We start from the raw sequence: 21805 nt of genomic DNA on the forward strand, positions 1-21805 counted from the left end.
CAAAACCTGTATTGGTAGTGTCAGCAAAATTGTGTGTTAGCTTACCTGTCTTTGTGGGTTTTGTTGTAGTTGTTGTGTCTTTAATCTTTGCGCCACAATCCATGCATTTTGAGCAAATCTTCATCGGCAACTTAATTCATCCATGAATGAATGAATCCAAATGTACTAATCCTTTCATCGCTGTTGGTGTTCAGTGTAGCTACTGCACTGTCTGGGTTGGCACGAATGAAACAAAGCTCTCATTTTCATTCTATCCTTCCTAAAAAGACAAACTGTGTTAAAATGTCCAACCAAAAAAAAAAAAAAAAAACAAGATGACTTGCAAGTCATGTAATCTAATTTAAGTCAAACAGTAAGGTACCAAGTCCCAAGTCAAGTCAAGCCATTCCAAAGTTTCTGGCAAGCAGGTCACAAGTTCTAAAAATAGAAACTCGAGTGAGACTCAAATCATTTGACTTGACTCTGCTGGAGCCAAGCTGATGGCTCTTCCTGTGCGCCGGGCTTTACTCATTGTCCAGCAGCCAGCCTCAAATTCCATTGATCTTTATTCATAACATGTTTTCTGTTTTTTGTTCCTTTTCATACCCGTGTCCTTCCAGTCTCAATGCCAAGTCGTAATAGACTTCCATGCGACTACATCCCACTGAAAGACAATCACGTCTGTCTGACTTGACATACACTTTGATTTAATGTATATACAGACTCTCAGCGCGGATGCTTAAGCAATAATGCGACTCCCAATCAACTGTAAAATCACCCTTTTAAAATATACTAATTGCAAAACTTGCTCGTCCTTCCTACATTCACTCTTGTGCATCTTATTTGTCATTCCTGTTTTTGAAATTTTCCCCCTCCTTTCAGTCTTTGTGTGTTTGCCTTTTGCATGACCAATAAATATTGCAGTATGTTCTGAAATTTAAAATGCTTGTTTTCTCTGTATGTAATTGACGTTTGCAGTCTATGTACCATGACCGTCAGGGAGTAGCAGTGGTCCCACCCACTGTGCCAGGAGCCTTTCTGGGATTACCAGAGAAGGGCATGCTTAGGAAGCAAAAGTCCATAGGTATGATAATAGTTATGCGTGTGTGTCTGTACTACATAAGAAGTTGCAGTAAATTGTGCCTTTACACTGTATCACTTTAATATCATATTGCTGCTCAGAGGACTTACTCTGTGTGCTCCAAAACTAATTATGGATGAAATACAATGATAAAGTCAACAAAGTGAACTCTTCATTGATAATACTGGAGGTTCTTAGGATGAAGATGAAGCATGACCAAGTCTTTCGCCACTGCGATGCAGTGCCGCAAGATGCTACTAATAACTCTGTGATTAACAATATTCTTATGGCAGCAAAATTTAAGGCCATTTTCCGACATAACATTCTTGAGTCTGCAACTTGACGACAGGTCTTCTAAATTTGACACTTCAAAATTGATCAGGTAAAAAAACAGAGCATCTCCTCATGAAGCAATGCTAGCTCATATCCATTTGTCAATAACGGCAAAACATTTTTTTGTCAATAGTAGTACTCTGACCTTCCATATCTATTCGATGGATGGAAAGTGAATAGATTTTGATTCAAGTTTCATGTTGATCATTTATTTTCAAATTGATTATTGTCCTTTTTCCCATTGGCAGTTAAAATCATTTGCAATGATTTTTGTGTAAGCGTACCATGCCCTTTAGCTTTACTTTAATTTGATGTTTTCTGACTGTACTGTCAAATGATAAGAAATAGGCTCACTAAATTATTATATACTACTCTAACTCTAATTAGTCATCCCAGGAATCGACTATCGCAAAATTTACCACTGATATCAAAACCGTCTTCATAACTGCATCTGCGTCTCCATGAGGGTCAAGGACATGCTGGAGCCTATCTCAGCTATCTTCGAATAGTAGGCGGGGTACACCCTGAACTGGTCGCTAGCTAATCTCAGCCATGGAAATGTATTATTTTTATTATGACTATTATTATTATTAACTGGATCTGGCCAAGAGGGACAAAGAAAATTTTGACTATTTTAGAACTACAAGGTTTCACAGTTTTGCAAATAAATTCCGTAAAGAATTCTTACTTCATTGTCACATTAATTAGCTTTATCTCTGGTTGATTTTAGTTTAATTATTTATTTTTTTAATTACCACGGAAAATCAACTTTCAACGGAAACAAGAATTGCTCTCCGCAGAATCAGGATTTTTCTCCACGGAATTGACACTTTTTCTATGCAGATTCCTGCGGGTAACTACCTAATTAATGGAAAAATACAATAGAAACCCACATTTAAATTCTTGGGCAGTTTGTTCATTCAATGTAAATTTTGTGGCCAATTTTGTTTTGTAATTTTATGGTGTTGCCATATTCTAAATTTCTATTTTCTCTCTGCCCACTTTCTTCAAGGTACAACGGAGGAGGAAAAACAAGGCTTCCTTACACCTCCTCTACTTAAATTTTCCCGCAGCCTCTCAATGCCAGATACTTCAGAGGATATCCCTCCTCCCCCAGCCATTTCACCGCCCTCGCCACCTGCCTACAACTCACCTGCTGGCTCAACACCCAAGAGTTACAGTACCACAAGACCCAGCTACACCCAGAACTCACCTAACGCCGTGACGACTATTAGTAGAACAACAGATATTGGTACATTGAGGAGGGGCTATCACAGACAGAGTTCAGAGCATTTTGAGAGCCCGCGCACTCGAGGGCGCACGCCCGTGCCTGAAAACCCTTACTCTGAGGTCGGCAATAAAAATTTGTATGTGCCAGCGAAACCAGCCCGAAGGAAGGGCATGCTTGTAAAACAGTCAAATGTCGAGGATAGTCCAGAAAAAACATGTCATATGCCAGCAAGCCCCTCGGGCCCAGTTTCCATGCCTACTACACCTGTAGAGCGGACATGCTCTTCCATCCCCATTCCTACCATCATTGTCAAGGAACCGTCCACCAGCAGCAGCGGCAAAAGCAGCCAGGGTAGCAGTATGGAGATCGAACCCACTACTCCAGAACACCCATCTCTAATGCCAACTATTGGTGGAAGTGGTGGTCTGCGTCCTGAAGATCCAATGTCTCTAGGCAACCCATTTGCGGCAGCTATTGCTGGGGCAGTGCGGGACCGTGAGAAAAGGCTTGAGGCAAAAAAGCACTCCATTGCGTTCCAATCAATAGATATCGGGGATGATGACCTAATTGGTCCTACCCCAACACCTCGCCTTCGGCAATCAAAGTCTATCGATGAAGGTATGTTTAGTAGTGACGAGCGACTTAGAAGAATGATGGCTCCCCCAGTGCACCTTGGACCTCCTGTCGGGGGAGGCAGTGGAAACATGACAGATTTCAACACTCCAGAGCCCACAGTTGTTCGGGAGCCTCTGAACACTAAAACAGGGCAGTGTCCCAACTTGGACAGCCCTGTTAGTCTCCCAGCCACTCCCCCAAAGAGCCACTACAGGGCCAATGGTACCTATCTTCATCCTGTCACTGGTAAACCTCTAGACCATAATTCTCCTCTTGCTTTGGCCCTTGCGGCTCGTGACCGAGCAATGAAAGAGCAACAAAATCATCATCAAAATCAGCAACAAAATCCTCCTCAGGTTACGCAAACTTCCAAACACGAAGCTCAGTCTCTCCCCCTGCAACCAAGCCACAAACCAGACCTCAACCAGCCGCTCTTTATTGATACCAAGTTGCGTTCTGGGATTGAGACGAGTTTTGCAGCAATCTCCTCGGCAACCATGGGCCGTCCTGGGCGAGGTGGATTGCGGAGGCAGATGACTGAGCAGAAATACGAGTCTGACGCGGCCCAGGAGGAGCGGCAGCATAAGGCAGTTGAGGAGAGGAAAAGTGCGCCTGCAGTTGTGACTGACGCACCCAAGTCAGCTGGGCTGTTAATGGTTCACACCAGCACAGAGGCAAACAACAAGTTAAATAACCAAGAATTGGAAGGGCAGGATAGCAACAGGCCGTCTGAGCTGAAAGACCCCAATCAACCTGATCCTCGCTGTGGCCCAACATTGTCTATTAATCCCCAGGCCTCCTCAACACGAAGACGTAGTATTCCATTAGGCGAATCCATGGATGAACCTGTAAAGCTACCGTTCCGTATCCCCCCTCCTCCTCTGGCGTCAGTTGACATTGATGAGGATTTTGACTTCACAGAGCCACTCCCACCTCCCCTAGAATTTGCAAACAGCATTGACATCCCAGATGACCAGGCTAGTGCCATTGCACAGATGCTTCAGCAACAAAGAAGGAATGGGGGACCTCTGCTACCCCCATACAATGTCCATGCCCCTCCACTTGTCACTGACCAACACAAACGGGTGCCCAACAGTTTCCCCCCAACATATCCCCCTCCCCCGCCCGACCCAGAGTCAGGGATCGGTGACTCTGGTATTGAAGAGGTAGACAGCCGCAGCAGTGGGGATCCTCAGCACATGGAGACCACCAGCACCGTGTCAAGCATCTCCACCCTTTCGTCAGAGGGAGGCTTCTGTGACGCCACTCTGGAGAGCCTTTATGCTACTGCAGATGGACATTCCTTCCTGGTGGATAGACCCCCTGTTCCACCTAAACCCAAAGGCAAATCAGTCATCAACAGAACCTCACTTTACCATGATGCCCTAATTGAAGAACCACCAGAATCTTATGTTTCATCACCTCAGGCTCCTCCAGCTCATACTTCGTCCTCTGAACCTCCGAGGACCACCACTCAAAGGACATCAAAGCTGTGGGGTGATCAACCTCCTGAGCTTCACAGCCCTCCATCTACACCAGACACCAAGAACACGGTTATCACAGAGTTGAGCTCCATTCTGCAGCACATGAATCGCGATAGACCACCCAAGTCAGGAGACAGCCTCGACTCCCCCACAGGGAACCAAGTGGCCTTTGGAACAAGGTATGTGATGACTCACTTATTTCTTTCTTTTAAACTTCTGGCTTAGTCATTTGTTGAGAGATTTTTTTCACCAATATGGTTATGCATATATCAGAAATATTTCAAAGTAGTGAGTGTTGACATTGGCCTACTCAACTAATCATTTTTTTGTGTTAGCAGTCTTAGATTGTGTGGTATTCCAGGTTGTTTGGGGCTTGTGACCCGTGGTTAAGAAGAATGCATGCTGAATACAGCTTCATGCCCATCTTCAGTTGAGTTGGTAATCGTGGAGAAAATCAAAATGTCTGCCAGCAAAAGAGCAACGACATTTGCTGCCAGCTATAAAGTATCAGGACCTGCGGATTTGGAATGATTATCTTGTGTCAAAGGCGTTGTGGACCTCACAAAATTTAAAATGAGATAAATTAAGTCTTAATTAACGAAAGTTTGTCGTCAGATTATGAGGACTGTCTGTTGTCGGTTTGAGAGATTCAAATAAATTACCCTATGGTTATAAAATATTTATGAAATCAATTGGTTTTTCGAGAGTTATGAGGCGTTCTTTGAAGTTTTGAAGTTTGTGTCTCATTATTTCATTTGCCTTATCTGACTTTTGGCCACTGCTTACTTTCCCCCCGTTTTTGTGAGAATGACAAGTGCAGATATGACATGTTACCTGATGATATTCACCCCCGTGTTTTAAGAGAAACAGAATCAGTCAGAATCCAGTTTATAAAAATCAAATATATGTGGGACAATGGTTTTGTGGAAATAGTCCCTAAACTACATGAGCTCATGTTTTTTTTAACCACACATCTCGGTATGAGGAGGGCCGGGATAAAAAGCAGAATAAATAATTCAATGCTAGCATGCATTTTGCATGGACAGTCCATCGCTCATCAGAGAGGTGTAGAAAGCGGTAGGAAAAGGGTTGATTGCTTTGGGCACTTCTTTTTTCTGTTCCAATAAACAGAGTTAGCTCAAAATGGTTGCATCCATTTTTCTTAATTACAGTGAGATGCCCAGCAGCTGCTTAAATCCTGCTTTGAATCACTCCATTCACGCTTCATGCCGCATGCTACCGCATTATCCTTATTTCCATCATTGTTGCTTGGTCTGTTGACCTTACACTTTGTACTCATTTCATTTTCAGCTCATCTCCATTTTTTCCAGTCTCCCGTAGTTCCTCCATCTCTTCTTTCTTCATGTTCCCCCAGTCCCAGTCCACCCTCACAGGTAGGGTCCATCGGCTGTTGTCAGAACACACTAAGCGCTCCACTTGTGTCTTAATTTTTATGTCAGGCATGGGACATGAATTTTACCATGTAACAATTTGATACGGCCATATTGTACCCAGCCATGCTCAAGAAAAGATTTTCTGGACTGTAAAGTTGTCAGTCAGTTTGGAAGCCAGGAATGTATCAAAGTGCATGTGTCAAGCTAGTTAGTAACATGCAGTGTTTTTTTTAATTTTTCATTTCTGTTCAATGCTTGTGAAAATTATGTTTCATTTTAAATTAACCAGTTGATAATACAATATAGTAGCCCAGTCGTCAGGCTACTTCGCTTTTGACTCTTCCTGGAGTTATATTCACTTGCGCTACCTGTATTGGATAATGTATTAAGACAAAGAATTTAAATACAAAAGTTACTGTGATATTAATTCTGTTTAATTATTGACATTCACAGTAATTGTAAATAAATATTCAAAAGTTTCAGAAATTTTCAAAATCAGACATTTGGGACCAAAACCAAAAGTCAACAGATTGAGGAAAACTGAACAACAGAGTGGCCACATGGGTAGTTGGAGGTCACACCTGAAAGAGATTAAGTTGTCTGAGGTGACCATGGAATGGATCCATTAGAGAGACGACAAATCTTTGACTAAATGTCTGCCATTCAAATGACTCCATCTGTCAATCCATCTGTCCTGGAATAAGGCAGTGCAACCCAAGTTGCACCTGATCCGGAATCAGTGCTGGAATTAAACACAAATCAACATCAACAATTTCTTGTCATCTCTTAAAATAATTAGTACGTAACTTTTTTTAATCATTATCGCTCATGAAAAACAAGAGGGGGTGATCTGAATAGACCTTTAAGTATTTGAATGCATTTTTATTCACGCTCGGGTGAAGAAAAATGTTGTATGCTGAATTGCCGATATCAGATGTGATGGTAAACACTTTTAATGCCACTCTCTATTAAGATGTGTGTTGTAACGGAATGAATTATGAATAATGCTTGTGAATTATCTTTTTTTCATGACCTTGATATCAATGTTTCTACTGCAATAGTTATGACAGCTTTCGTCTTGGGGCGCTGGTTGGTGAACACATTTCTGTATGGTATATAGTTGATTTCTGTTAACGCAATGGTCATCATTTGTTTAAAATGACATTTGCATGCAGTTCTTGACTAAACTGAGGGTTATCGGTGGGTGTCTAACTCATGACTACTCGAATGGAGCTGTTGCAATCAGATGGCTGTGGCATATCCAAAGCATATTACACAGGTCTCGAATTGCACAATCTTATATAGCTCAAAATATTGCACAATGGGTGACGTTTTATGTGAGTGTAGTTTGAGGCAATGTCGGATGTGATTAGTTCCAATAAAGTCACCGTTTGGCTGGTCTGATGAACACGTCCTATTCAGTTGGGAGGCCGAAAGCGGTGTTGAACACCCCGGTAGCGTCTACCAATTGCTTGTAATCTGTTGTTTTTGTTTGTTACTCTGAAACAATTGTGTGGTTGTGTCAGCATATAAACCGGCTCCTATGCACCACTGGGGTCTACGATTATCAGCCTCTGCACTCTGAAGATTGAAGAGTTGGAGGGTGAATTAGAATTCTCGTGTGTTTGCAAGGTAGTTTATTGAGGAAAAATTGTCAGAATTTCTGCCATTAGCGAGCACCAGATAGTGACAGTGCCCTCATGTTATATGCTCTACGGAGGGTATAGGTGGACCTGCTTCGACTGGCAAACAGATGGCAACATGCAAACAGAAGATGGCCTAGATACTCACATGGCCGGCCTCTCGCGCTCTTTTTTTTTTTTTTTTTTTTTTACCCTGACTCGCTTCATCTTCGGCTCGCTTGCTATTGTGCACAATCTCCTGCTCTCATTCTTCTTTGTCACTGTACTGGAATGAACATCTGTAGCAGTGGTAACATCCCTTTTTCTGTCCCTTCGGCTGCTGATAGGGATTTTTTTTTCTCTTTCTATCTTTTTTTATCCCTGTCTCTTAGCCTCCCAGATTAAATGTGCGTTGGTTGTGCCTGTGGACGAAACGGTTGCCAAGCAACCAGCTGATGAGAGCAGCCTTGAGGCATGCGGTGATGTCAGCCTGAGTTGGAGGCACATGTTTGCACGTGCTAGTGAGTGCATGCGTGCATGCATGTGTGAGCAGTAGGATGGCGAGCCTAACCCACAACAGAGTTCAACTTTGTATTATTCAGGTCACGTGCCACGCTGCTTTAGTAGACCACCATTATGTAACCGAGCGCAGCTGAGTGTGTGTGTGCGTGCGTACATGCGTGCATGTGTGAGTGAGTGAGTGAGAGAGAGAGAGAGAGAGAGCTTTTGCTTCTATAAATAAATGCAGCATGTGCATGTTCACCAATGAGTGTGACCCTATATGTGTGAAGCGGAGTGTGCTAGAAAGAAGCAAGGAATCGTAAGATGTGTAGGCGTGGTGCAAGTGAGGTCTCCCACCACCTCACCACATCAACATAGCTCTGCGTCACTGAAGGCCAGGACAGGACGTTTTAGAACTCCATCAGCTCGTTACTGCTGTACCGACTGTATTTCTTTCACTTTCATAAAAATATCCATCTCTCCTGCGTTACCATGTAGTTTAGTGAGACATTTTTTTGGGGGGTTTTTTTTGGACTGAGTAGCTCACAAAAGTGCGTACACCATAAAATTTTGGGAAATATTAATATTACTTTATTTGTCCAGTGAACAACATTGAATAAATTACAATTTTCTCTTTACAATGTAAAGCAGTTCGTGTACAGCTTTCATATCTTTATTGTCCCATCAAAATAAAAAGCGGGGGACATTGAGTCCAAGTGAACCATGTAACGCGCCTCCGTTGTTGAGGTGGCCAATTGGAGCTGTGGCTGTAAGGTGGTTGGTGCCTGTCGTGGCGGTCCCTGAACCCGCTGGTGGAAGCCGGCGTTAAGAGATGACATCAAGATGAAAGAGTTCAATCGGGCCTTCTCCGGAGGCAGATGATAGTTGGGCCAAGCAAGTTTTTGAGGCAAAAACACAAACATAGGAGGAGTTTGGTGAGACAATAGAAAGCGACACAAATTCTGGTCCTCCATCAGGCATCTCAGGTGGGCAAAGAAGTGCACTATAAATACTGTGTATAGTGGAGATGGGGCACTGCTGACCTCAACTCGAGACGTTGGGAGAATACTTCAAAGACCTCCTTAATTCCTCTGAAAGGCCTTCATTTTAGGATGCAGAGTCTGGGTCAGAGTCTCTCTGCGGTTGAAGTCATCGAGTTGGTTTAGAAACTTCTTTGTGTCAAAGACACGGGTGGATAAGATCTGGCCAGAGTTCCTAAAGGCTGGTAAAGTCTATTCAGGTGTGTTGGAGAGGAGGGTCTGTCGGGAACACAAAGCTCAGATTCAGGAGCAGTAGTGTGGTTTTCGTTCCAGCCGTGGAACAGTAGATCAGCTCGAGACCTTTGACAGGGTTCTCGAGGATGCTTGGTAGTTCACCCAACCAATCTACATGCGTTGTATGGACTTAGAGAAGGCATTTGTCCATGTACCCCAGGGGTAATGTGGGGGGTGATCGAGGAGTTTGATCCCTGTACGACCCGTGTCAGAGTTTGGTCCACATTGCCGGCAGTAAGTCATATTCATTTCCAGTGAGGCTGCCCTTTGTCGCCAATTCTGTTCAAAACATTTATGGACAGAATTTCTAGGTGCAGCCGAGGCATTGAGGGTGTCCGGTTTGGTGGTCTCAGTATTACATCTCTGCTTTTTGCAGATGATGTGGCACTCTTTTCTCCAACTCTCCCTGAAGCGGATCTCAGCTGAGTATGAAGCAGTTGGGATGAAAATCAGCACCTCCAAAGGGCCTCACACGTCCCCCTTGCTGCACAAGTCGTGCAAAATGTCATTAAAAAGGTCATTAATCTTAACTGTAATGTCCCAGCTGAGGTCAGTCAGTGTATCGAGTATCAGATGACAGTTTGAAATTGATTCAATAAAAAGTCAACTTAGAAGCGGTTGAAATGGTCCAAATCATAACTTTCTCCATTAACCCCCTTTCAAAGTGGGCAGCGGAAGAACTTTCCTTACCCGTAATGCACCGCGCAACCCCGATATCTACAAGTGATCTATTGATACAAAGGTTGAATAAACGTAATAAAATCAGTCAACAATGTAATAAGTTATTCCATTATTGGCCAAAAGTTATGTTATAGGTTCTGAACTTTAACTATGATGTTGGTCAGTTTTTGCGCTAAGAGTTTATGACATTTGTAAAAGGTAATATTTATGACATTATGGGTCGTTATTATGTTACGGACTCATATTACTTTATGAGCTTCTACGTAGCAGAAGGCAGACAGATGGCAGAGACTTGTCACTTCATTAATGCATTATGTTCTTCTGTGCCTCCTATCTCATGCATGTGTGTGCGTGTGTTGATACATGATGTTTACCTAATGTTGTCTCAAATGTCTTCTGTCTCCATTTCACCCAGTTGACATGATTTCCTGTAGAGAAGCTGGTGTTGAAAAGTGCCCAACATCATCCTATAAGTGGGCATGCACCTCAAATGGCCCAGTTCCGTTTTGGCAGAATGATCGACCCTCTTAGCCCCATCACTTGCCCTCAGGCTGTTCCATATGTTCCAAGCAAGGGGAACGCCATATCTAGGGTAGATGTGGAAAAATAAAGAAAGTCATTTTGATTGTAAGAATGTCAGATGCGTCCTGTTTTATGCCCTCAGCGTTGCTCTCCCATCAAAGTCAGACATTAATAGCACACTTGAGGCTAATTTACGAAGAGCTAAAATAGCGGCCACTAAATTGCATGTTCACATACTGTAACCCGTTGCGCACGCTGTTGACAATATTTGCAAGAGTTATGAAAACCCCCACCGTATTTAAAAGATGGTTTTGTGGTTTGGGGAGGGCTGAAGTTTGCAGTGATGAAATTGGAAGACAAACAAACGTACTGTATTACTAGATGGCATTGAAGAAATCGACAAGTGACATCCTCTTTTAGTCATGATTTCTTTTGTGAACACTCATCTGAGCCGCAACAAATAACACATATGCATAAACAAATACATTGTGGATATTTTCATGAAGTCTTGAATTAAAAAAAGGTTAAATGCCCAATAGTTGTTGATCCTAATCACATGTTTAGAACAACAATGTGAAGGTTTTATCCAGGTTAATACTAGGATTGGATTACCCAATGTCATCTGATTTCAGAATCCTTCATTCCCTTTTGATCAACCCATTTTCAAAATTGGATTCAATCCAATCAGCAAAATCCATTCATCTGACTTTTGAACAACAGGTTCTTGTGGTTACCTCCTTCAGCAACTTGAAATGGTCAAAGTTTTAAGCACAACTGTCTGTATGAATGCATTTATGCAATCCTGTTCTCCCACTTTGCAAACTATCCACCAATTTATTTTCTCTACCGTTTATCATGTTGGGGGTCACAGAGAACCGGAAAACAAACTATGTACTGCTTAGTCATTAGAGGCCACAAACACGACACTAACAGTCATTTACTACATTGGCAAGAATAAACATTGTTAAATTCATATTTCTTTCAAGCAACATATAATATTGTCATCTTGTAATAGCAAATCATCCGCTGCAAACCAGTTGGAAGGCTTGTAGTTGCTGTCCTGTCCCAAACTGTTTTAGGGTCAACAAAGAATTTGTGTACACTGCCATCTACTGCTATTTCAGTAGCATTACAAGTATGTGCTGATTAAATAAACGTCTTGATGATCCTCTTAATATAGGCGTCCCATATCCAGTATTTATTAACATACAATAACAGATCATATGTTAACAAATGACATTTGTCTAACATTATTTAGAAAATTGTTTTATTTGCGTTTGTTTCATCAGTTTCTGCTTGCTTCCATATTTTCTCTCAAGTGGAACGTATCCTTTCAAATATAGTTTTACTGTCAAAAAAGAAATAAGAAACGTTTGAATATTTTTATACATTGTGAATGGAGTTGACTAATACACTACACACATCGGTGTCAGTTGGTACTTTACTGGTGAAAAAGGTCCAAATTAAAAACTCAGAAAGGACTGTAGTTTGGCATTCATTTCAGAGATGAATTTATGGAATGCAAAGTGGTCATTCGGCTCATGAGATTTACTTTATTTGTATTATTTGCACCACAAATGCCATAGTGGTAACTTGTCCTGTCCTCTCTGCTCCCCTCAGGCCCCCCTCAGATGACTCAGGAATGCGTAACAGCGCTGCTGCCACCGCCGCCCTCACCTCCACGCCTCCGAGTAGCCTCCCTTCTCAGACACACCCCTGCAGCCCTCCCGACTCCGCCTCCTCCCTCACCCCCTGCTCCTCGCTCCCGCCCTCGGTGTCACCCACCCTCACAGATGTCTTCGGCTTGCCCACCCCGCCCATGGGCAGCGGCGGCGGTTACAGTCTGAGCTCATCGTGCGGCGGGAGCGGGAGCTCACGTTCGCCCTCGCCGCTGACACTCATGCAGGCGGTGGTGGCGTCGGGCAAGCCCTTCGCCTCCAAGCCCGTAGAGCTGTGGAGCAAATACGACGTGGCCGACTGGCTGGAGAGCCTCCACTTGGGAGAGCACAGAGACGCTTTCCTGGATAATGAAATCGAGGGCGCCCACCTGCCCTCCTTGCAAAAAGAGGACCTGATAGACCTGGGCGTCACAAGGGTGGGCCACCGCATGAACATCGAGAGGGCCCTCAAGCTGCTGCAGGACAGATAAGCCCAGAGGACGGCGAAGAGCGGGTCGCAGGAGACAGCGACGGCCCCACATTGACCAATCTCTTCATAGGACGTACACTCCAGTCGTGGAAGCTTTTGTCCAAGTTGATGCTGCCTCTTGCCTTTTTTTGTCCTCTCTCATCCTCACTCTCACCTGAGCACTGAGCACCAGTCCAGTCAGCCTCCCTCCTGCCGTCCCTCACATCAGGGGATTGTGGGGGGGGAAGGTGCCCGGTGACATCGAGGGGAGTGAGAGAGAGGCCAGAATGAGGGACTGTCTCTGGAACTTTGAGTCCTCAAACTGTGGAAGTCATTTATTTTACATGGACACTTGCGCTCATCCAACTGCAGCTTTGGAATACTACAGACTTTTTCCATGTGCCCCACGTGTGGGCACATGAAAACCAGCTGAGCTGGTCTTTTTCTTTTTTTTTCCTTCTTCTTTTTGATCCTTTTCTATCTTTGCTAGAGAATAATATGTGAATATTTCTTCACTAGAGTCCTACCAGAGTTATATTTCTGGGTGCATCTAAGGTTGTAGAGGAACACTTTTGGTTTTCACCTGTTTTTGTCGGAACCAGAACAATTAGCTCACGTTTCAATTCAGATGTGGTGGCCACACACACGCGCACACAATTACTGCACACAATTCTATTGACATTGTCTTCACCAACATGCACACGTGAAGAATGAATATACACACACTCTCACTGCAAACGCCTTCTCCTGCGAGAGTCGATTGTGGATCGAGGTGGTCGTTTGAGCCGTAGCTCCTCCAATTTGGCACCAAGCCAGCCAGCCTCCGTTTTGCCAGAACGCCAACACCAGTCGTAATGCCATCCAGCGCTTCAAGAATGCTAAACATATTGGAGCAGTTCACATCAGCGTGTCTGATGACAAAAGGGCACCTTGTCCTCTCTGTGTGAGTGTGTGTTTGTGTGTGTGGTTAATACGAATTAGGACATTCCCTTTCGAGAAGCCAGCGCTTCACTTCCACTAATTCCTTCCGTTGAGCAGCACTGTGAATCCCTGCAGTGTTGACCTCCATTACTCAAAATTGAGTTTATTGGTCATCTTCAAGGAACAGTTTGACTGATTAGTTAAAGGTGAGAGGTGGAGATGCATTTAAAGAGAAAGTAACGTGGAATTCAACTTTGGGGGAAACTCAATTTTCCAGTGCTAATTGGTAGGTCCAGAAGTATTTGAATAGTAACAAAGTTTTCTTGATTTCACAATGAAACAATTAAAATGTCATTGAACATAGACTTTAATCTTAACAGTCACCGTTTTGGAATTAGAGATAATTTTGGCATAGCACATCCATTTTCGGGGATCAAAAGTATTTGGACTCACAAGGTTATTAATTTTTTTAGGTTTGAAATAGATAAAAGTTTGTAGGTCTCAGGTATTCATTTGGTGTTTGGAGCTATCGAGCAAAAAACAACGTACAGTATACCTGCGAGAGACTTAGTGTCATGATTGGTATTTGTTATTTTTGGTTTAGTATTTAGTTTCATGTTTTGGCCTTGTGTTCCTGTGTCTTGTCTCATCTTGTCTATTGTGTCCACCTGTGTTTGTTTACCCAAGCCCTTGTGTTAACCAATCCGGTCCTTCCAACCCTCCAGGTCTTGTCCAGGTGCTCCTCGTTGTCTCGTCAATTTGTGTGTATTTAGTTCCCTGGTTGCTTTCAGTTCTTGTTGGTCCATTGTCATTGTCGCTTGTCCCTGTCGCTTGTCCCTGTTGCTTGTCCCTGTTCCTGTCGCCTGTTCCTGTCGCCTGTCCCTGTCGCCTGTCCCTGTCGCCTGTCCCTGTCGTTGGTTTTCTGTTTATTAAATTCCCTTTAAGTTACCCCTGCCTGGCTTCCCTGCGTTTGGGTCCTCACCAACCTCAACCCGGACCGTGACACTTAGGACCTTTGCGATTAGCAGTTTTAATCAAATCACGGAGGACAAGTCAAGTGGATGGTGGTTGAATGCATTCTGTGGTGAAAAACTGTATTCCAACCAGAGTCAAAAATACACATTCTCAAAATCTCCAATTAAGACATGCCTTCATCAATGTAATTCAGAAAGTTGGAATATGGCGCAAGGTAGGGCTGCTCAGATCTGATCAGCGTTTTATATTGGCGATTCCGATACCAATCATCCATGAGCGTGATCGCCCAATAGTGATCAGAAGGATTCAGTGTAAAATTGTGTATAAGACGATACACTATTCGATAGCCTTGTGTCTATACTGCTCGTCTTCTTTTGGATTATGGGTGAGCGGAAGCCTATCCAAGATGATTGTTTTTTGGGTCATACATAAAAATGATTAAATGCCTGACTACATCTTGGAAGTTTAGGATCAGATAAAAATATGAAATGCAAAAATGGACCACATGTTTTAGTTTGATTTCAATCTTTGTTTTGTCAAACTTATGTGACCCAGAGGTTTGGTAATGAGCATTAGAAAATGTGGTGAGGACGCAACGCAGAAGGAAAAGAAAATCATTCCAAACTGGTTCTGATTGACTGTCGCTACAGATATCGTCTGTGTTACAATGCGTGAAGCCAATAAGAATAATGTTTCAAATATTTAAATATACAGGGTCACTTTTAATCTATTTGATGTAACATCAATCATTTGATGGATGCTGGTCATCGTCCGAACTGATTTTGGTGGCTAACAAGCTAATGCAGCTATGCTAATGCTTGTTGTAAACCCGATCAATTAAAATTACATACATCTGAGCCCAAAGTTGAAATATCAAAAATCACCTTTTTTTCTCCACATTAACAGAATACTCACTTTGACATTTTGATTTTTAATTGTCAATTGAAAATGGGAACAACAAACAATGGATGCACTGGAAGTGTCATGTGTTGTCACACTTCACTTACTTTTAGTCAAATCTATAGTGGGAGTGGAGAAAGACGAAAACGAAAAATTGGGATTGACCAAATACTTCTGGACCTTAAAGGATTGTGTACCATTTATTGCAATGGTGGCTATATATTGAAAAGTTAGCCTTTTTAAAACACAAGACCCACTTTTCACGTGATATAAGACCACTTCTGCTCAAGCACTAACACGGTGTTCCAATGGAACTAATCAAATAAATCGCTGTAATGATTTTATTTTTGAAAGTGTGTGTTCATAGATCATAGTGAGCAATACAACCATAACGATTAAAGCTGAAAAAGCACAGCTCGACAGATTGATAGTGGGCAGGCGCAAGAAAACACACCATGAGGAGGCAGAGGCTGCAGAGTTGCGGCACACTCAGATTAGATTGATGTGCTACTCTACCAGAGATGAGCTGAACCAGTGATCGAGGGAAAATAAAAATGAAAAATAAACTTACTAGCTCCACATCCGTCCCACCCAGAGTTCCTGACCGGCCCTCACCGTGACCATGAAGTCAAAGTACAACGTAAAATATGCCATGATTTTATTTTGAAAGTTATGCTTTTACTTTATGTGCACGCATGTGGACACTAGTACAAATGAGGTAGCGAGCGAGAGCTACGACCTGCGTCTGCAGTGTTGCCAATTTATCGATGATTTCACTAGATTTAGCAACTTTTCCGGCAACTATTTTTTTCCCAAACAACGTGCCTAGCAAAAATGACAACAGTGGTCCGAATTTAGCGACATTTTTATTCCTGCACAGTACCAATATAATTGAAAAGTGTAAACGTCATTTTAATGCCCACTTGTAATTTTGTTTAAAATTTGTGCTCCCTAACTCTAACAAGACATACCATATATACACATGCGGCAATTTATTTAAACATGCTTTTTCGAAATACATTAAAAATAATATCGACAAAGTTGCTTGTTGGCTTGGCCCTCGGCAAGCATTCAGGTTTCTCCTGTAGCCCCTTCACAAAATTAATTGCCCACTGCTGATACAAATGAAAATTTTAACGTGCACAATTCAATGCAGATGTTTGCAAAACATTTGTCATAATGTTACTGCAAGTTTTATTAGTATGTCTTATAACGAGTCCAACCAAAACGTGATTGCTGAGCACACTAACTTTGGTTTGTAAGCTGCTTCGCTAGCAACACTTTGGCCTGTATGCTTTTCCTCTTCCGTTCTGCTTTCTTCAGTCTGTCCACTATAACTCACCAAATATCGCAAGTGAATAGGCAAAGTAATTGTGAAGTGGTCTGTTGTCACCATGAAGAGTTATTTGCCTTGAGGCATATCAAAATATCAACTATTTTGTCATATGGAGCCAGATGATAATTTTTTTACCCACACACAAAAAAAAAAGACCTGGAGGAGCCAGCAGTTAGTCTGGCTCAGGATTTTTTAAAAAGTGTGGACGAACATCAAATATATATTTAATTAGGGTTTGATTATACACAGAGTTAAAGCAGCTTTGTGTTTCCCCGGAATGGGAGTGAGCCCCTTCTCGTCCTTGAAAACTACAAGTGTGTTGTTTCCTGATTGCGGAACTGTCAATTGCAAGAGTGTTTTATGAATCTGAATCCAGAATTGAATCTTTCTTTCATCGTTTTCCAGTTCAATTCACCTAACGACTTTTACAAAACCAATATCACTGCAATATTACTCAATGTTTTTTTCATATTTATACAAAAGCTCTATTTAGATGAAACAACATCATTTTGAGTAATCAGGATGGTAGTAGAAATAGAGAAACCTCAAGTTGACTTACCTTAACATCCACTGTAAATTATGCTGCAATAAGATAGATTTCAATGGCAGGGAGCAAAAAAAAAAAAAAAAAGCGAAATAGTAGGATGCACACAGTAGTAGAGGTTTGTCTTTGAGAGAAAGAGTGTAAATATTCCTCTCATAGCCTGAGACTTGCCCGGAGTGGTTGACTGTCACAAAATATCCCTTGTCGGCTTCAGGGTTTTATGCTGAAAGAGCGTTAACGCACACATACTTATACTCGCTCCCTTGCCCTCTAACCACTGCAAGAAACAAGATGACACAGATGTTTTCATCAGCTTGGATTAAACGAAAGGATAGAAAGAATTGCAACTGGATCACTTTTTAGAATGATGGAACTGCCATGCTTACTGGCTGAGATGTACAAGTCCAGTACAGGGTTGAAATGTGTATATAAGAGTGTTTTAACAAAAGTAAACATGTCTAATTGAGTGCATGTATAAAATTATTAAAAGGCCTCAAGCAGAAACCTATTCTTCGGAAGATTCCTCTCTGACCTGACGGCCAAAGCAGCGCTTCATCATCCCAGTGAGGATGCCATAAAGGGAAAGTCAACCGCAAAATTTAATTTGCAAGACTATGTTCAAGGCTGGCCCACGCGTCTAAACATGACATTCTGGTTAATATTGTGTTGGTGGAATATTAGTTAAGCAACAAAATCCGCCCATTTTTAGCCATCTCAGGAGGCGGCCATTGTGTCACTTTCTATCGACCGAGAATGACATCACAGTTTCTGAGGTAACAATCAATCACGGCTCACCTGTTTTCTGAAACTGAGCCAGGATTGGTCATTAGCTGAGTGCCATTTTCAGTCGACTGCAAGTGGCAAAATGGCCGCCCGTTGAGATGGACAAAAAATGGGTGGATTTTACCGCATTACTGACTCCACAAACACAATAGTAACCAGAATGCGATGTTCAGACTAGTGAATGTACATAGAACATATTCTTGTACAGAAAGTTTTGGGGGTTGACTTCCCCTTTAAATAAAGTTCTGGGTCGCTATGGTTTTGTAGCCAAAGCGCCGTTCGCTACTGGGCCAATTCTTTTGGCATGTACTTCCTGTGTGATTTGATACATGGTCTGCAAAAAGATATAGAGTAGTTTTAAAGATTGGTTTTTATCACGCTTGGCTGCGACGGCCAAGGCACAGCCTTGGAGGAGTTGGATGAAACCGACAAACGCTCTGTGTTCTATGAACATTAGCGGCAGAGAGGCTGGCACGGGACAATGCTGCTATAAAGCCGCAACTTATTTTCAAACAAACAAACAGTGACGTGTCAGCAGGGGTCGAAAAGCACAGTATTTTTAAACATTTGTATAGAGTTCTATGACATTTTATAGAGATTATCTTGAAAAATATGTTCGGCACTGGTGTGTGGATTTGCCAAATACAGAAATATTAAATAGATACAACCGTGGATATTAGACTTATGGGTTTTGTAAGAAGCAATATTTATTCTGAATGAATCTCCTTTGTTGTGTTTTATTTTCCCATTTTAAAGTGACATATCACAGTCTGCTTACTTGTCTGTATTTCAATGAACTGTTGCCTAGATATGCAGTCTACTAATGTGGTAGATTTCAGATATGTTGGCCAATCAAGTGACCACAAAAACCAGGTATCTTCTGACCGCCACTTGCCTATTTGTCATTCTCTAAAAATCCCTGAGTCAAGAGAGTGCAACTTGTGTATTTTAAAAAATCTCTCTCTCTCTCTCTCTCTCTCTATATATATATATATAATATATATATATATATATATAAATCTGTACATGTTTAATATATGTCTGCTGGCCACCTTAGTAGGAAACTAAAACGACTACGTACACGTACATAAATGCACCAAAAAACAAACAAAAAAATTGTTGTGGCTGTTGTTGGTCAACAGGTCACTAAAGAGTGTTCTGTGTGAAAATGTAGAGCCGAGTAGATGTAGTAAGAATCTTCTGAGTGTCACCAGCCATGTTTCGGACAAACATGGCTCACTAAACCCACTTCCACTGCCACTGCCCCCTTTTGACGCTGCTCCCACTATTCTCATTGTTCAACATTTGGCTAACCCTGTGTCTTTTTCTTAAAATATTTTGCTCTCATTATTACATTTTATTCTTTGATTAAGTCTGGATATAGACTAAGCTGTTTTCAGTAATTTGTGAAAAGACTTGTGTTTGTTTTTTCTATGTTGCTGTAATTTTGTGCTTCAAAAGTCATCATAGAATCAACTAATTAATGAAATGAATAGAGAGAATTTTCCTGTAAGTGCACTCTTCATTCCCTAACGCCCCCTCAAATCCTCGAGAATTCTTGTATGGCAACCAAAAGTCACTGTAAGAATTAAATATAACATTGCACTAGTTTTGTTGTCCTCTCTCTCACTATTTTTGTGCAGGCAAGTCACAGTGGCCCGGCATGCTGGGAACGTAACGGATCGAGATAAATGAGGTGACATACAATATACTGTGTGGACCTGATCATTGCGCCTACCCGAAGTGAAAATGGAAGAAAATATTAGTTTGTCTCATTTTTGCGCCTTGAAAAGCTTCATGTCTCCTCTGAAGAGTTTCTGCGAGTTTCTAAAGCAGATTAATTGTGGGATTTATTTATTGTTCTTAATTACAAATGTTTACACTTCTGGAGTTCAAAGGTTCTGAGATATTTTTTCCACACACAGAAAACATGCAAAAAAAAGAAAAACTTCTGGACATTTCTTTGTGAATTACTATTGTGCTGAAACAGAAAGGGACCTTCACCCAAACTAGTCTAAGTAGAATGCACACAATTTTCAAAAAAGGTCCTAAAAGAAAGATGAAAATTGCCTGTCATCTGCATCCTACAGTTACTGTGGTAATGAAACAATAATGTAATATTGATATTATTTTGCCGGCAACAGAAAGCCTCTCTACATTTAAGCCATCAATTGTCAACACATCCCCATAAATACGTATATTATTTTCTGAATTATTGGGTCAGTCAGGGCCAGAGGAGTCAAGTAATAAAGTCAAAATATTTGTACTCTGTACTCCATACACACACGCGCACGCCGCACACCCTTTCCCCTTCTCAAGTCCAAATTGGTGCCAGTCAACAATGAAAGGACATTTTGTCCCTCAAATTGTTGCAGCTGAACACCACACTACCATTCAACCTTTTTTGAAAAGATGTCCATGACGTTACTGTGCTTAATCTGCCATCAAACTCCCCCGACATGAATCAGATGGAGAACCTAAGCGATGACGGATGCTATTAAACCGACTGGTTTCTGTGAGAACTAAGCAGTGCTATAGGTTGATCGCCTCAATACCAAGCCACGTTGATGCAGTAATTCATGCAAAATGAGGCCCAGCCTTCATAGAAATGAACATACTTTCCAAAAGTCTGACATTTGTTTTGGGATTTTTCATTTTTATTAAATCTATAATGTTATACATAATATATAATATTCAGATTATGAGTGTTTCTTTACAATTATAATTGTTTTCACCTTATTAATGATTCAGAATAACCTTTTCATTTCAGATCAGATCAATATATGCGGGCAAAGCCATCTATAGGTTGTGCCCGTGTGACCTCAACGGCTGAATAAATAGCCATGGTTTTTTTTGTTTGTTTTTTGCTTGCAATGATGTTAAAGTATTTTTTTAATTGATATTGGCTGTAGAATCAAAAGCTCTTGCGTTAATGACCTTCGCAGACTACACGATTTTTGTTGTTGTTGTTTTTCACATCGATCGCGCTATCACACCACAAGATAATATCGTTCTGTGTCTTGGACCGGGCAAGCCCACGGAAGAAAAATATAATGATTATAATCCTGGCAAAATTTTATGACACAAAGTAATAAATTTACAATTATCCATATATTAAATTTACAATGCGTTGGCGGCAACAGTAACACACTACTTGAACGAGCCTGCGTATCACTTGAGAATAACTAATTAGGCGAATTAGGATCTTTGCTGAGTCACCTCAGCAAATTACCATACTGTGTCCCAGAAAACTTAATTTATATTGATTGGTAGTTGAATTCCAGATAAAAAAAAACATCTGTATTATAAGGATTCACTACTCACTGTGAAATATTTCATAATTTGGATTATCTTTTTGATGAGGCTACAAATAGGAACTAACCTTAATTTAAGCATGATCCTTAATAGAGATATTCTACCACTTTTGCATATCCGATACTGAGATGAATATTGCTGCCTCGAGGATCAGCCAATACCAACCCAATTCTTCTTGTCACTCTAA

General features: G+C 41.6%; 1 protein-coding gene and 1 long non-coding RNA gene across 3 annotated transcripts in view; one reads left to right on the top strand and one right to left on the bottom strand.

Annotated features, from left to right (window-relative positions):
• The window catches only part of LOC148336711 (SH3 and multiple ankyrin repeat domains protein 2-like), a 225084-nt gene extending 205173 nt beyond the window's left edge, over nucleotides 1–19911 (top strand). For both annotated transcript variants that reach the window (XM_088295368.1, XM_088295369.1), the window contains 3 exons: nucleotides 958–1063; nucleotides 2406–4902; nucleotides 12338–19911. In XM_088295368.1, coding sequence (XP_088151494.1) covers nucleotides 958–1063; nucleotides 2406–4902; nucleotides 12338–12866 — 3132 coding nt within the window. In that variant the 3' untranslated portion in view covers nucleotides 12867–19911. The remainder of the gene's footprint in view (nucleotides 1–957; nucleotides 1064–2405; nucleotides 4903–12337) is intronic.
• On the bottom strand, nucleotides 4391–13682 carry LOC148336712 (uncharacterized). Its single transcript, XR_015843102.1, has 4 exons — nucleotides 13569–13682; nucleotides 10570–10782; nucleotides 4662–4769; nucleotides 4391–4571 (listed from the first exon to the last, which is right to left on the bottom strand). It is a non-coding gene; the product is annotated as an uncharacterized LOC148336712 (long non-coding RNA).
• Nucleotides 19912–21805: the final 1894 nt, after the last annotated feature.

The sequence above is a fragment of the Idiotropiscis lumnitzeri genome, chromosome 5, assembly GCF_059441095.1.
Source record: "Idiotropiscis lumnitzeri isolate Australia: NSW breed Sydney's pygmy pipehorse chromosome 5, RoL_Ilum_1.0, whole genome shotgun sequence".
Classification (NCBI taxonomy): Eukaryota; Metazoa; Chordata; class Actinopteri; order Syngnathiformes; family Syngnathidae; genus Idiotropiscis; species Idiotropiscis lumnitzeri.